The sequence below is a fragment of the Pseudophryne corroboree genome, chromosome 2, assembly GCF_028390025.1.
Source record: "Pseudophryne corroboree isolate aPseCor3 chromosome 2, aPseCor3.hap2, whole genome shotgun sequence".
NCBI classification, from domain to species: domain Eukaryota; kingdom Metazoa; phylum Chordata; class Amphibia; order Anura; family Myobatrachidae; genus Pseudophryne; species Pseudophryne corroboree.
In genome coordinates this window covers 46192914-46209363 of record NC_086445.1, presented here as the reverse complement: position 1 = coordinate 46209363, position 16450 = coordinate 46192914, and the positions used below count along the sequence as shown (strand labels likewise).

Here is a 16450-nt window from a genome sequence, read left to right as displayed (position 1 = left end):
TCATACACTCATGTGATGTTCGCTCTGATCAGCCAAATGAAAGAAGAAACGGGACTCCTATCTGACCGGTAAGGTGTCATGTCATCTGTTCAAGAAATACAATCTACAGCTTACGATTTATATGCGGGAGTATAAAATGTGCGCTTGTAGGACCAAGCTGAGGAACTAAACAGAACAAATGGACATCGTTAAAATTCTGATCTGCACATTTCGAAATATATTCCACAAGTAATAATTTAGTACAATTATTTTGGATTTCTGCCCACTTGCATGTCTCGTGTCACTCCCTCTATTGGTAAGCGGCGGTCTCGCCACTCCTCGCTCAGCTCTCACAGTGACGGCTTCCACGACGCAGAGGCGATCGGGAAATTTAAAAAAATAAAAATAAAAAAAGGGAAGACCCGGGGGAGCTAGCAATAACTGCACTTAATTCTCTTTCCTCCTTCCGCAAACAGACAATCAACTGAAAGTCAAACATGATGCAATCAAATGACAGACCACCTATCTTCCCAGGCTGCTAAGTGGAGACTATACACTCTATTAACAAGCGTCACACGAATTATTCAGCTTTTGAAATGAACAAAAACATAAAAATAAAAAATTGTCTTTAACTTTTGCACATAAACAATAAAATTAAGTAATTCCAAATTCATTTTAGAGGGGAGTTTTTTTTTTTAGTTTTGTTTTTTAAAGTGCAGATCCAAAAATTGTCCCTGGGGACAGTATGGGACCAATGTTGTGGCCAAATCTTTCCTCCACAGGGAAAAATAAAATAAAATACTGTGCTCACGAAGGGTATTTTTTGTCCTTCACTTGACTATAAAATAGAACAGTGCCACACAATGGCACCGCAGAGGGCAAAAGACTTTCCAACTCTTTGGCTTTGCTTCTGTCCATGCTTCCAGACTCATTATCCCAAATCTAGCCAGCGGTCCCACATAACGATGTCCTCGCTGCCACGGACAGGCCTCGTCCTGCTTACATGGCCGCTACACGTGCTCAATATTGAGCGGAGGTTTACACTGTGTCCTCTCGTCTGCACTCATGTCCCCGTCATGGATAATGACCGTATCCTCATCTCCGAGCCGCTGGCTGGTGAAATTATTCATCTCCAGAAGTCCACTGGGTTCCACCAGCACATTGGAGCTGGCGTGAGACGGTATGGTGTACTGAGGTATGGTCTGTAAAGGTTGAAGGAAGACAGTGTGACTATGTACACGTGATGGGAGCACACAGCTTTAAAACGCTCACGCTACACATTTCTATGTTCCTGCTGCGGTCAACTTCTTCTTTCCCTTGTTGAACCGGCTTGTATAACGTTTACTGGCAAATGGAATTAAAGGGGATGTTTTATCATTAAGGGGTATATTCAATCACAGTCCGATCCGACGGAGAGGATCCGACACTTCAGTATTCAAGAGCGGACCGTTTCCGCGCGTTTCCCCTCCCATTCTGACCATTCATTTCTCTTATGGGCGAAAACGGACCATTTTCGACCGCGTTGGGTTCAAAAACACATGGATGAGCAGAGATTCCACTCATCCATGTGTTTTTCGACTTGTCGGAATTTCTGATAGGGCGGAAAAAACGGTACTTCAACTGAATATTGAAGTGTCAGAAAGTTCTGATTACCGCCGGAAAGTGCTATCTTTCTGCCCTGTCGAAACCTCAGACTGTAATTTAATATCCCCCTCAACCTTTGCTCTGAGGCCAAAAGAGGGGGGGGACGACGACGACAGTCTTGGTGATGGGGTTGAGGCCATCATTGAGGCAAGGCACTTTTGAAAGTTCAGTCAGGCTTCGTCTATACAACACTTAAACTCTCTCACCACAGGAGAGATCCACAATGCCAGGAGGAATACAACGTTTTATGGGCAAACCTAGTTCCACCCAACGGAAAGATTCCAAGGAAGGGCAGGGCTGTGGGTCTTCAGTGGCCAGAGCAGAGACATCTCAAAGTCAGTTTATATGGAAAAGGGGCCAAGGACCAATAGATCCTGGAACCTCTGATTCTCTGCACTAAAACATTGGGAGTGGAGCCAAGTAGAGGGGGTAATCTCAAAAATTCTTTTTATGATGCCTTGGCCCCCCATTATTAATTGTGTTGGCGAAATGACACCGTTAGTTCTAAAACCATGTGCTTGAAAGATCCCATTTACTGATCTAACTCTTGATACTTTAAAAACTTTTTTGTTTCCTCAACTTATTTTTTTAATCAATGGAAACCATTCATTTTTATTTTCCCAATTCCAGCCCCTACCCCTGCGCAGGCCCCGTGTGTTTGCTGTGGGCAACAGAGCCCCCGTGGCCTTACCTGTATAATAATTTCGGAAGGCATCTCTTCTGCCCTCTTCTGTGGCATGTTCTGGATCTGTATGATCTGACTGGCGACTGGGACATCGACCTTCCTCGTTAGCGGGGGCGGTGGTGGCAGAGGCACAGGGAGTGCTGTGGACGTGGTTGCTGTAATTATGGGGGCTGGGAAACATTTAGGTGGGGGCGGCACTGTGGCAGTCACTGTACTTGGCGCGGATAGCCTTTGCACCTGGGGAAGAATAGCTGCCTCCGTTAACACTGGCATAGGTTTAATGATGGGAGTCACTTTACACGGAGGGTCCACAATCATGGGCTCCACGTCCGGCTCTATATCGGCCTGCATCATGGACATCTTCAGTATGTCTGCTACGGAGGCCTTCTCTGCCATCGAGACAGCTGGGAGGATGCTGGACACCGCAGGGGTGAGCTTCGGAAGACATTCGCTAACCGTTGCCTTAGAAACAGTGGGGGGCTGATGTCCTTCAAAAGTGATCTTCGTAACAGCCGATCCCTGTGATACGATTGGCTGTGTCAACTGATGGGTAAAAAAAAAAAAAAAAAAAAAGAATAGAAAATAAGAATTTACTTACCGATAATTCTATTTCTCGTAGTCCGTAGTGGATGCTGGGGACTCCGTAAGGACCATGGGGAATAGCGGCTCCGCAGGAGACTGGGCACAAAAGTAAAGCTTTAGAACTACCTGGTGTGCACTGGCTCCTCCCCCTATGACCCTCCTCCAAGCCTCAGTTAGGATACTGTGCCCGGACGAGCGTACACAATAAGGAAGGATTTTGAATCCCGGGTAAGACTCATACCAGCCACACCAATCACACTGTACAACCTGTGATCTGAACCCAGTTAACAGCATGATAACAGAGGAGCCTCTAGAAAAGATGGCTCACTACAGCAATAACCCGATTTTTTTGGTAACAATAACTATGTACCAGTATTGCAGACAATCCGCACTTGGGATGGGCGCCCAGCATCCACTACGGACTACGAGAAATAGAATTATCGGTAAGTAAATTCTTATTTTCTCTGACGTCCTAGTGGATGCTGGGGACTCCGTAAGGACCATGGGGATTATACCAAAGCTCCCAAACGGGCGGGAGAGTGCGGATGACTCTGCAGCACCAAATGAGAGAACTCCAGGTCCTCCTCAGCCAGGGTATCAAATTTGTAGAATTTTACAAACGTATTTGCTCCTGACCAAGTAGCTGCTCGGCAAAGTTGTAAAGCCGAGACCCCTCGGGCAGCCGCCCAAGATGAGCCCACCTTCCTCGTGGAATGGGCATTTACATATTTTGGCTGTGGCAGGCCTGCCACAGAATGTGCAAGCTGAATTGTACTACAAATCCAACGAGCAATAGTCTGCTTAGAAGCAGGAGCACCCAGCTTGTTGGGTGCATACAGAATAAACAACGAGTCAGATTTTCTGACTCCAGCCGTCCTGGAAACCTATATTTCCAGGGCCCTGACAACGTCTAGCAACTTGGAGTCCTCCAAGTCCCTAGTAGCCGCAGGCACCACAATAGGTTGATTCAGGTGAAACGCTGAAAACCACCTTAGGGAGAAACTGAGGACAAGTCCTCAATTCCGCCCTGTCCGAATGGAAAATCAGATGAGGGCTTTTACAGGATAAAGCCGCCAATTCTGACACGCACCTGGCCCAGGCCAGGGCCAACAGCATGACCACTTTCCATGTGAGATATTTTAACTCCACATATTTAAGTGGTTCAAACCAATGTGACTTTTGGAACCCAAAAACTACATTTAGATCCCAAGGTGCCACTGGAGGCACAAAAGGAGGCTGTATATACAGTACCCCTTTCACAAACGTCTGAACTTCAGGGACTGAAGCTAGTTCTTTCTGGAAGAAAATTGACAGGGCCGAAATTTGAACCTTAATGGACCCCCATTTCAGGCCCATAGACACTCCTGTTTGCAGGAAATGTAGGAATCGACCTAGTTGAAAATTCCTCCGTCGGGGCCTTACTGGCCTCGCACCACGCAACATATTTTTGCCAAATGCGGTGATAATGTTTTGCGGTTATATCTTTCCTGGCTTTGATCAGGATAGGAATGACTTCATCCGGAATGCCTTTCTCCTTCAGGATCCGGCGTTCAACCGCCATGCCGTCAAACGCAGTCGCGGTAAGTCTTGGAACAGACAGGGTCCTTGCTGGAGCAGGTCCCTTCTTAGAGGTAGAGGCCACGGATCCTCCGTGAGCATCTCTTGAAGTTCCGGTTACCAAGTCCTTCTTGGCCAATCCGGAGCCCGAATATAGTGCTTACTCCTCTCCATCTTATAATTCTCAGTACCTTGGGTATGAGAGGCAGAGGAGGGAACACATACACTGACTGGTACACCCACTGTGTTACCAGAGCGTCTACAGCTATTGCCGGAGGGTCCCTTGACCCGGCGCAATACTTGTCGAGTTTTATAAACACGTGGAAGACTTCTGGGTGAAGTCCCCACTTGCTGACAGTGCTATCACATGATTTTCCGCCCAGCGAAGAATCCTTGCAGCTACTGCCATTGCCCTCCTGCTTCTTGTGTCACCCTGTCTGTTTACGTGGGTGACTGCCGTGATGTTGTCCGAATGGATCAACTCCGGGTGACCTTGAAGCAGAGGTCTTGCTGAGCTTAGAGCATTGTAAATGGCCCTTAGCTTCAGGATATTTATGTGAAGTGATGTCTCCAGGCTTGACCATAAGCTCTGGAAATTCCTTCCCTGTGTGACTGCTCCCCAGCCTCGCAGGCTGGCATCCGTGGTCACCAGGACCCAGTCCTGAATGTCGAATCTGCGGCCCTCTAGAAGATGAGCACTCTGCAACCACCACAGAAGAGACACACTTGTGCTTGGTGACAGGGTTATCCGCTGATGCATCTGAAGATGCGACCCGGACCATTTGTCCAGCAGGTCCCACTGGAAAGTTCTTGCGTGGAATCTGCCGAATGGGATTGCTTCGTAGGAAGCCACCATTTTTCCCAGAACCCTTTCATTGATGTACTGAGACTTGGCTCGGTTATAGGAGGTTCTCGACTAGCTCGGATAACTCCCTGACTTTCTCCTCCGGGAGAAACACCTTTTTCTGGACTGTGTCCAGGATCATCCCTAGGAACAGACGACGAGTCGTCGGAATCAGCTGCGATTTTGGAATATTGAGAATCCAATCGTGCTGCCGCAACACTACCTGAGATAGTGCTACACCGACCTCCAACTGTTCCCTGGATCTTACCCTTATCAGGGAATCGTCCAAGGGATAACTAAAATTCCCTTCCTTCGAAGGAGTATCATCATTTCGGCCATTACCTTGGTAAAGACCCGGGGTGCCGTGGACCATCCATACGGCAGCGTCTGAAACGGATAGTGACAGTTCTGTACCATAAACCTGAGGTACCCTTGGTGAGAAGGGTAAATTGGGACATGAAGGTAAGCATCCTTGATGTCCAGAGACATCCTGTAGTCCCCTTCTTCCAGGTTCGCAATCACTGCTCTGAGTGACTCAATCTTGAATTTGAACCTCCGTATGTAAGTGTTCAAGATTTTAGATTTAGAATCGGTCTCACCGAGCCGTCCGGCTTCGGTACCACAACAGTGTGGAATAATACCCCGTTCCCTGTTGCAGGAGGGGTACCTTGATTATCACCTGCTGGGAATACAGCTTGTGAATGGCTTCCAAAACTGCCTCCCTGTCAGAAGGAGACATCGGTAAAGCCGACTTTAGGAAACGGCGAGGGGGAGACGTCTCGAATTCCAATTTGTACCCGAGATATCACCTGAAGGATCCAGGGGTCTACTTGCGAGTGAGCCCACTGCGCGCTGAAATTCATTGAGACGGGCCCCCACCGTGCCTGATTCTGCTTGTAAAGCCCCAGCGTCATACTGAGGAATTGGCAGAGGCGGGAGAGGGCTTCTGTTCCTGGGAACTGGCTGATTTCTGCAGCCTTTTTCCTCTCCCTCTGTCACGGGGCAGAAATGAGGAACCTTTTGCCCGCTTGCCCACGAAAAGACTGCGCCTGATAATACGGCGTCTTCTTATGTTGAGAGGCGACCTGGGGTACAAACGTGGATTTCCCAGCTGTTGCCGTGGCCACCAGGTCTGAAAGACCGACCCCAAATAACTCCTCCCCTTAATAAGGCAATACTTCCAAATGCCGTTTGAAATCCGCATCACCTGACCACTGTTGTGTCCATAACCCTCTACTGGTAGAAATGGACAACGCACTTAGACTTGATGCCAGTCAGCAAATATTCCGCTGTGCATCACGCATATATAGAAATGCATCTTTTAAATGCTCTATAGGCAAAAATATACTGTCCCTATCTAGGGTATCAATATTTTCAGTCAGGGAATCCGACCACGCCAACCCAGCACTGCACATCCAGGCTGAGGCGATTGCTGGTCGCAGTATAACACCAGTATGTGTGTAAATACATTTTAGGATACCCTCCTGCTTTCTATCAGCAGGATCCTTAAGGGCGGCCATCTCAGGAGAGGGTAGAGCCCTTACAAGCGTGTGAGCACTTTATCCACCCTAGGTGGTGTTTCCCAACGCACCCTAACCTCTGGCGGGAAAGGATATAATGCCAATAACATTTTAGAAATTATCAGTTGTTATCGGGGGAAACCCACGCATCATCACACACCTCATTTAATTTCTCAGATTCAGGAAAACTACAGGTAGTTTTTCCTCACCGAACATAATACCCCTTTTTGGTGGTACAGGTTGAGTATCCCTTATCCAAAATGCTTGGGACCAGAGGTATTTTGGATATGGGATTTTTCCGTATTTTGGAATAATTGCATACCATAATGAGATATCATGGTGATGGGACCTAAGTCTAAGCACAGAATGCATTTATGTTTTATATACACCCTATACACACAGCCTGAAGGTAATTTTAGCCAATATTTTTTATAACTTTGTGCATTAAACAAAGTGTGTCTACATTCACACAATTCATTTATGTTTCATATACACCTTATACACACAGCCTGAAGGTCATTTAATACAATATTTTTAATAACTGTGTGTATTAAACAAAGTTTGTGTACATTGAGCCATCAGAAAACAAAAGTTTCACTATCTCACTCTCGCTCAAAAAAGTCCGTATTTCGGAATATTCCGTATTTCGGATATTTGGATATGGGATACTCAACCTGTACTCGTATTATCAGAAATGTGTAAAACATTTTTCATTGCCTCAATCATGTAACGTGTGGCCCTACTGGAAGTCACATTTGTCTCTTCACCGTCGACACTGGAGTCAGTATCCGTGTCGGTGTCTATATCTGCCATCTGAGGTAACGGGCGCTTTAGAGCCCCTGACGGCCTATGAGACGTCTTGACAGGCACAAGCTGAGTAGCCGGCTGTCTCATGTCAACCACTGTCTTTTATACAGAGCTGACACTGTCACGTAATTCCTTTAAACAGTTCATCCACTCAGGTGTCGACCCCCTAGGGGGTGACATCACTATTACAGGCAATCTGCTCAGTCTCCACATCATTTTTCTCCTCATACATGTCGACACAAACGTACCGACACACAGCACACACACAGGGAATGCTCTGATAGAGGACAGGACCCCACTAGCCCTTTGGGGAGACAGAGGGAGAGTTTGCCAGCACACACCAGAGCGCTATATATATATATACAGGGATAACCTTATATAAGTGTTTTTCCCCTTATAGCTGCTGTATTTTTAATACTGCGCGTAATTAGTGCCCCCCTCTCTTTTTTAACCCTTTCTGTAGTGTAGTGACTGCAGGGGAGAGCCAGGGAGCTTCCCTCCAACGGAGCTGTGAGGGAAAATGGCGCCAGTGTGCTGAGGAGATAGGCTCCGCCCCTTCTCGACGGCCTTATCTCCCGTTTTTCTGTGTATTCTGGCAGGGGTTAAATTCATCCATATAGCCCAGGAGCTATATGTGATGCATTTTTTGCCATCCAAGGTGTTTTTATTGCGTCTCAGGGCGCCCCCCCCCCCAGCGCCCTGCACCCTCAGTGACCGGAGTGTGAAGTGTGCCGAGAGCAATGGCGCACAGCTGCAGTGCTGTGCGCTACCTTGTTGAAGACAGGACGTCTTCTGCCGCCGATTTTCCGGACCTCTTCTGTCTTCTGGCTCTGTAAGGGGGCCGGCGGCGCGGCTCTGGGACCTATCCATGGCTGGGCCTGTGATCGGTCCCTCTGGAGCTAATGTCCAGTAGCCTAAGAAGCCCAATCCACTCTGCACGCAGGTGAGTTCGCTTCTTCTCCCCTTAGTCCCTCGATGCAGTAAGCCTGTTGCCAGCAGGTCTCACTGAACATAAAAAACCTAAAACTAAACTTTTCACTAAGCAGCTCAGGAGAGCCACCTAGTGTGCACCCTTCTCGTTCGGGCACAAAAATCTAACTGAGGCTTGGAGGAGGGTCATAGGGGGAGGAGCCAGTGCACACCAGGTAGTTCTAAAGCTTTACTTTTGTGCCCAGTCTTCTGCGGAGCCGCTATTCCCCATGGTCCTTACGGAGTCCCCAGCATCCACTAGGACGTCAGAGAAATACTTATAATACATAAACACCTAATGTGGCATAGATACTAAATAAGCACTTAAGGAGCATTCAATTAGCAACAAAAAATGATCGGGAGTGAAAACGGAATTGTATAGCGATTCTTCGACGACATTTTTTATTCTTTGGGCAATCCTATTAGGATGCCGGGGGGGGGGAAACTTCAGTGAAAACAGAGTTCCGGTGAAGCGTATTGTTTTGTGGTCACAGCCACGTTTGCTGTTCTCTGGGATTTTGTTTCACCTATCTGAGGGGGGTGAAACAGCCCCCCCCCCCCCCCCCCCCGATAAGAGGGGCTTGAGCTGGCTTTTCGGGGCTAACTGGATAGCCCTGAGCGAATCCACTAGCCACAAGAAAATATCGTGGCTAATTGGATAGCGCCCTTATCTTTCTAGTATTGGAAAGATTTTAATCCAGATAATTTTCTTGCAGCGCTACAGGAGGGACAAATTTGGCTGCATTAGGGATGACTACAGTAACCGCATAATAAACTATTATGTTGGCTGTGTAAAGAGACTTTACAGGTGAGAAAAAGGGGCTCTATTTGAATAGACCCGGGCATTTTCTTACCCGGTAAATTATCAGGGCTAATTCAATTCCCCCTCTTATGAATACTCCCCAATATTAAGTGAATTCCCCCTGTATTTGTATCACGTTTCATTTAAACACAAAGATTAAATATATGTAAAATAGAAGTCTGAAAACTGTACAGAAATTCTTTAGGATTAAAATGTTTGTAAATAATAGTAAAAAAATATGATTAAATGTTAATGGGTGTAACCCGTAGAATCTGGGATTTATTGAAGGTTTCTTTTCAACCCTGCAGCTCAAAAAAACAATCCCTGTTAACTGCAGCCTGCCGTCGGGGGCTATCTGGAGAACCCTGGAGAAACAATTAACAAGAGGTAATTTACGGCAGCTAAATAAAGGACTGGATAATCCACATTCACTCTCCTACCAGGTTAACGAGCCCCCACAATTTCTAAGGAGCACTTTAATAACGGATGGTTTGGGACCTACACTGCGGTGCTGATTCGGAGTGGGATATTTACGCATGTCCCACAGGCGGCAAACAGACTGCGAATGGACCGCACTATGTAAGCGCACAAGGACGGGGATTGATCACGCCATTGCCAATTCTGTCCGGCGACTATGCTGACACATGAAACGGATCGGTCTTTTTGTAGAGCAGTGAAAGTGAGCCAACGTCCGTGCTTGTTCAAAGCTTGCGGACGGATGAGGGGCGCCCGTTTCAAAAAAGGATTGTTTGCACTCAGCATGGGGTGGGTGTAAGCCATGATACAGAAACAGTGGGTGGGCCGGCCATCCACAGGTGTGCTGCACAGGCAGGCGGATACTCATTAGCATAAGGTAGGTTAGCGGGCGGTCCCGGCCAGTGCAGAATAGCCAGACTCTGACCCGCGTTTCACTAGGCAAGAATAAACATCTACATATTGGGAAGTTCCCAGCAATGCTTACCTGAGTGGTCGGCTGCTTATCGGACGTGAGCGGCAGCTGCACCGGGGTCTGGGACAGCTGGGACTGCATGTAGATCTTCTGCTGCCCCGAGACCTGCTGCAGTTTAGGCAGCTGCTGGGTGGTTTTCACCGCCAGAACCTGCACCACAGTCTGTTGCGGCTGAGAGACGAGTGACGGGATGGGCCTCTCTTTCACCAGCATGTGGCGGTGTGTGTGCTGGTGCAGCAGCTGCTCCTGCTGCAGGGGCGTGAGTTTCTGCTGCCTGATGGACAGCTGGGCCGTCTGCTGGAGCTTGTGCTGAATCTGCTCCGGCTGCAGCTGGATGATCTGCTTCTGCTTGGTCTGCAGGGACTGCACCGTCTTCACCTGTAGGTGCGTCCCCTCCTGGTGCAAGTGGATCTGTTTCTGCTGCTTATGAGCCAGGGCAGACCTGTAGAAGAGCCCGGTCTGAGGGTCCAACGTATCCATCTCCTCCACTTCCCCCTCCTCTGTCAGGCTCTCCTCGGTTCTCTTGAAGGCGGCGTGGCTGCTTAGTGCCTGGGGGAAAAAAGAACAGGATGCCGGAGACTTACAAGGGATCATAGAGAAAGCAATGGGAGGGGAAACATGATAACATACAGCGCCACCTACAGTTTGACCAGCGTTTTCTCGAATGACCGTTCTATGTTATCCATCCATATAAGCTTTGAACAAATATTTTTTCTATAGTCACAATGACATTACAAATATCCTTTACGGCATTTCAACAGAGGAGGTGGGCCCGCGTGCACCTCCGGGTGGGCCCCCTCCTCTGCACGGCGCTGTAGACTCCGGCATGCGCAGGTCTCCGGAAACATGGCACCCGCCATAATCTGGAGACCAATTTGGCTACTGCACATGTGCGGCGGCCATTTTGGCTGCGATTTCCACCGCGAGCGCTGCGCCCTCCGCTGGAGTCCGGTAAGGTAAGTATTTAAATGGGTGCAGTGTGCGCGGTGTTGGCCCCCCCTCCCTGGATCCAGGGGCCCGTGTGCACCGCGCACATTGCACACATTAAAGAAACGCCAATGCATGTTACAGGCTGTGTTTTAAATATGACCGTTAGGAGCTGATTGGCTGGTACTTTATCTCCGTCCACTTTCTTTCTCTCCAAGGATTAACACATCTTCCTCAATGTATTCTATCTTCTTCTTTCATCCCAGTAAATGTGAGTACTTTTTGTATTGATCGATCTAGACCACTTAGCTTATCATAAAAATAAATTCACAAAATGGGTAACACAACGCACAATTACAACTTTGGAAAAGATTTATCGCATTTCTTTATCTTACGATATCACCATATACAACCACAGCCAGGCCCCCCGGCCATATCACAAGAGTACTCCAGTGACCCCTAGTGGACGAAAAAGAAATACCAATAGAGTATGCCGCCATCTGTAGTACATACCTGCTGCATAATATGGGTGAAGGCCCCGCTAGAGGAAGCGGGGATGGATTTTACCACCACCGACGTCTGCGCTGCGCTCTGTGACTGCGTGACGTGCTGGAGGAGTGTACGCGAGGCCTGGGAGGTCTGCAGCTGGTGGTGCTGTGACGGGTGAGTGACCTGAAGGATGGACGTGAGGGGGACGTCCCCGGAACTCACTGTGGTGGTGGTGGTGGAAGCCACAGGCCTGGGTTTACCTACAGGAGAGACAGTACAAAACAGATGAGAGGAGTCACTTTGCTATACTGCTGAACTGCCATGTTGATAGGTTCCACCTGTCTCTTGGTCAGAGGAGAAAATAGCATATGAATGAGGGGGAAACCTCACATGATCCATATTAAATGTACATGTAGCCTACACACAAAGTGGCAGCCATTTTGTGAACTGAAACTAAATTGGTCTAGACAATAAAATGGCTGCGACTTGTGGCTAAGTCTTCGGTATACCTCAATGTCCATGCAGACATGCTGGAAAATTCACTGGAAACTATTTATGGTTAATAGAAGATAATCAACATTTACGTTGGGAGAAAGTGTACAATTCACATTTATTTTCCCACAGACTATGACGTTTGCCATTTAAGAGCTGTAAATGCAGAATATTTACCTCAAATTATTCACCAACCCCAAATGTTATTAGCTATCAGTGAAAACGAGCCAGAAATCCCTTTATGTCCCCACATTTACCTCAGAAGTAATTAGGAAGAGTGAGATGCGACCACAGGCATGAGATCGGGGAGAGGTCGGTCACACAAGTTACTGGAAGTGGGAAGGCCTGAGCGATTGCACATAAAACGCACTTACACAGGGGATTACGGTGGGATTTTCATTATGCAAAGATCTTATATGGATTACTGGAAGGAAAGGGATATTGCCAAACCACTGAAAGCAAAACCAAATCATTTAAATAAGAATTTACTTACCGATAATTCTATTTCTCGGAGTCCGTAGTGGATGCTGGGGTTCCTGAAAGGACCATGGGGAATAGCGGCTCCGCAGGAGACAGGGCACAAAAGCAAAGCCTTTACAGGTCAGGTGGTGTGTACTGGCTCCTCCCCCCATGACCCCCCTCCAGACTCCAGCCAGGTACTGTGCCCGGACGAGCGTACACAATAAGGGAGGATTTTGAATCCCGGGTAAGACTCATACCAGCCACACCAATCACACCGTACAACTTGTGATCTAAACCCAGTTAACAGTATGATAACAGAGGAGCCTCTGAAAGATGGCTTCCTAAACAATAACCCGAATTAGTTAACAATAACTATGTACAAGTATTGCAGATAATCCGCACTTGGGATGGGCGCCCAGCATCCACTACGGACTCCGAGAAATAGAATTATCGGTAAGTAAATTCTTATTTTCTCTATCGTCCTAAGTGGATGCTGGGGTTCCTGAAAGGACCATGGGGATTATACCAAAGCTCCCAAACGGGCGGGAGAGTGCGGATGACTCTGCAGCACCGAATGAGAGAACTCCAGGTCCTCCTTTGCCAGGGTATCAAATTTGTAAAAATTTACAAACGTGTTCTCCCCTGACCACGTAGCTGCTCGGCAGAGTTGTAATGCCGAGACCCCTCGGGCAGCCGCCCAAGATGAGCCCACCTTCCTTGCGGAATGGGCCTTAACAGATTTAGGCTGTGGCAGGCCTGCCACAGAATGTACAAGTTGAATTTTGTTACAAAACCAACGAGCAATCGACTGCTTAGAAGCAGGTGCACCCAACTTGTTGGGTGCATACAGTATAAACAGCGAGTCAGATTTTCTGACTCCAGCCGTCCTTTAAATGTATATTTTTAAGGCTCTGACAACGTCCAACAACTTGGAGTCCTTCAAGTCGTCTGTAGCCGCAGGCACTACAATAGGCTGGTTCAGGTGAAACGCTGATACCACCTTAGGGAGAAAATGCGGACGCGTCCGCAGCTCTGCCCTATGTCGAATGGAAATTTAAATAAGGGCTTTTATAAGACAAAGCCGCCAGTTCAGATACTCTCCCGGCCGAAGCCAGGGCCAGTAACATAGTCACTTTCCATGTGAGATATTTCAAATCCACATTCTTTAGTGGTTCAAACCAATTGGATTTGAGGAATCTAAAACTACATTTAGATCCCACGGTGCCACCTTAGGCACCACAGGAGGCTGTATATGCAGTACTCCTTTGATAAAAATCTGGACCTCAGGGACTGAGGCCAATTCTTTGTGGAAGAATATTGATAGGGCCGAAATTTGAACCTTAATAGATCCCAATTTGAGACCCATAGACAATCCTGATTGCAGGAAATGTAGGAAAACGACCCAGTTGAAATTCCTCCATCGGAGCACTCCGCTGCTCGCACCACGCAACATATTTTCGCCAAATACGGCGATAATGCTTCGCGGTGACTTCCTTCCTTGCCTTTATCAAGGTAGGAATGACTTCTTCTGGAATGCCTTTTCCTTTTAGGATCTGGCATTCAACGCCATGCCGTCAAACGCAGCCGCGGTAAGTCTTGAAAAAGACAAGGACCCTGCTGAAGCAGGTCCCTTCTCAGAAGTAGAGGCCACGGATCGTCCGTGACCATCTCTTGAAGTTCCGGGTACCAAGTCCTTCTTGGCCAATCCGGAGCCACTAGTCTTACTCCTCTTTGCCGTATAATCCTCAATACCTTTGGTATGAGAGGCAGAGGAGGAAACACATATACCGACTGGTACACCCAAGGTGTTACCAGCGCGTCCACAGCTATTGCCTGCGGATCTCTTGACCTGGCGCAATACCTGTCCAGTGTTTTGTTGAGGCGAGACGCCATCATGTCCACCATTGGTTTTACCCAACGGTTTAATAGCATGTGGAAAACTTCTGGATGAAGTCCCCACTCTCCCGGGTGAAGGTCGTGTCTGCTGAGGAAGTCTGCTTCCCAGTTGTCCACGCCCGGGATGAATACTGCTGACAGTGCTATCACGTGATTCTCCGCCCAGCGAAGGATCCTGGCAGCTTCTGCCATTGCCCTCCTGCTTCTTGTGCCGCCCTGTCTGTTTACATGGGCGACTGCCGTGATGTTGTCCGACTGGATCAACACCGGTCTTCCTTGAAGCAGAGGTTCCGCCTGGCTTAGAGCATTGTAGATTGCTCTTAGTTCCAGAATGCTTATGTGAAGAGACTTTTTCAGGCTCGACCACACTCCCTGGAAATTTCTTCCCTGTGTGACTGCTCCCCAGCCTCTCAGGCTGGCATCCGTGGTCACCAGGATCCAATCCTGCATGCCGAATCTGCGGCCCTCCAATAGATGAGCCTCCTGCAACCACCACAGAAGGGATACCCTTGTCCTCGGCGACAGGGTTATCCGCAGGTGCATCTGAAGATGCGACCCTGACCATTTGTCCAACAGATCCCTTTGCATGGAATCTGCCGAAAGGGATTGCTTCGTAAGAAGCTACCATTTTTTCCCAGGACTCTTGTGCATTGATGTACAGACACCTTTCCTGGTTTTAGGAGGTTCCTGACCAGGTCAGATAACTCCTTGGCTTTTTCTTCGGGAAGAAAAACCTTTTTCTGAACTGTGTCCAGAATCATCCCCAGGAACAGCAGACGAGTTGTCGGCATTAATTGGGATTTTGGAATATTCAGAATCCATCCGTGCTGCTTTAGCACCTCTTGAGATAGTGCTAAACCCATCTCTAGCTGTTCTCTGGACCTTGCCCTTATTAGGAGATCGTCCAAGTATGGGATAATTAATACGCCTTTTCTTCGAAGAAGAAATATTATCTCGGCCATTACCTTTGTAAAGACCCGAGGTGCCGTGGACAAACCAAACGGCAGCGTCTGAAACTGATAGTGACAGTTTTGTACAACGAACCTGAGGTACCCCTGGTGTGAGGGGTAATTGGAACGTGGAGATACGCATCCTTGATGTCCAAGGATACCATAAAGTCCCCTTCTTCCAGGTTCGCTATCACTGCTCTGAGTGACTCCATCTTGAACTTGAACTTCTTTATGTATAGGTTCAAGGACTTCAGATTTAGAATAGGCCTTACCGAGCCATCCGGCTTCGGTACCACAAATAGAGTGGAATAATACCCCTTCCCTTGTTGTAGAAGAGGTACCTTGACTATCACCTGCTGAGAATACAGCTTGTGAATGGCTTCCAAAACCGTCTCCCTTTCTGAGGGGGACGTTGGTAAAGCAGACTTCAGGAAACGGCGAGGTGGCTCTGTCTCTAATTTCAACCTGTACCCCTGAGATATTATCTGCAGGATCCAGGGATTTACCTGCGAGTGAGCCCACTGCGCGCTGTAATTTTTGAGACGACCGCCTACCGCCCCCGAGTCCGCTTGCGAAGCCCCAGCGTCATGCTGAGGCTTTTGTAGAAGCCGGGGAGGGCTTCTGTTCCTGGGAAGGAGCTGCCTGTTGCTGTCTCTTCCCTCGTCCTCTGCCTCGTGGCAGATATGAATAGCCCTTTGCTCTCTTATTTTTAAAGGAACGAAAGGGCTGCGGTTGAAAGGTCGGTGCCTTTTTCTGTTGGGGAGTGACTTGAGGTAGAAAGGTGGATTTCCCGGCCGTAGCCGTGGCCACCAAATCCGATAGACCGACCTCAAATAACTCCTCTACGCATCGCCTGTCCACTGTCGTGTCCATAAAGCTCTTCTGGCCGAAATGGA

The 16450-nt window shown here is 48.1% G+C and overlaps 1 protein-coding gene across 3 annotated transcripts in view; it reads right to left on the bottom strand.

The window, feature by feature from the left end:
* Positions 1–648: 648 nt before the first annotated feature.
* EMSY (EMSY transcriptional repressor, BRCA2 interacting) overlaps positions 649–16450 on the bottom strand; it is a 79820-nt gene continuing 64018 nt past the window's right edge. For all 3 annotated transcript variants that reach the window (XM_063951250.1, XM_063951249.1, XM_063951251.1), the window contains 4 exons: positions 11779–12014; positions 10351–10887; positions 2315–2851; positions 649–1181 (listed from right to left, as the gene is read on the bottom strand). In XM_063951250.1, the coding sequence (XP_063807320.1) occupies positions 990–1181; positions 2315–2851; positions 10351–10887; positions 11779–12014 (1502 nt within the window). In that variant the 3' untranslated portion in view covers positions 649–989. The remainder of the gene's footprint in view (positions 1182–2314; positions 2852–10350; positions 10888–11778; positions 12015–16450) is intronic.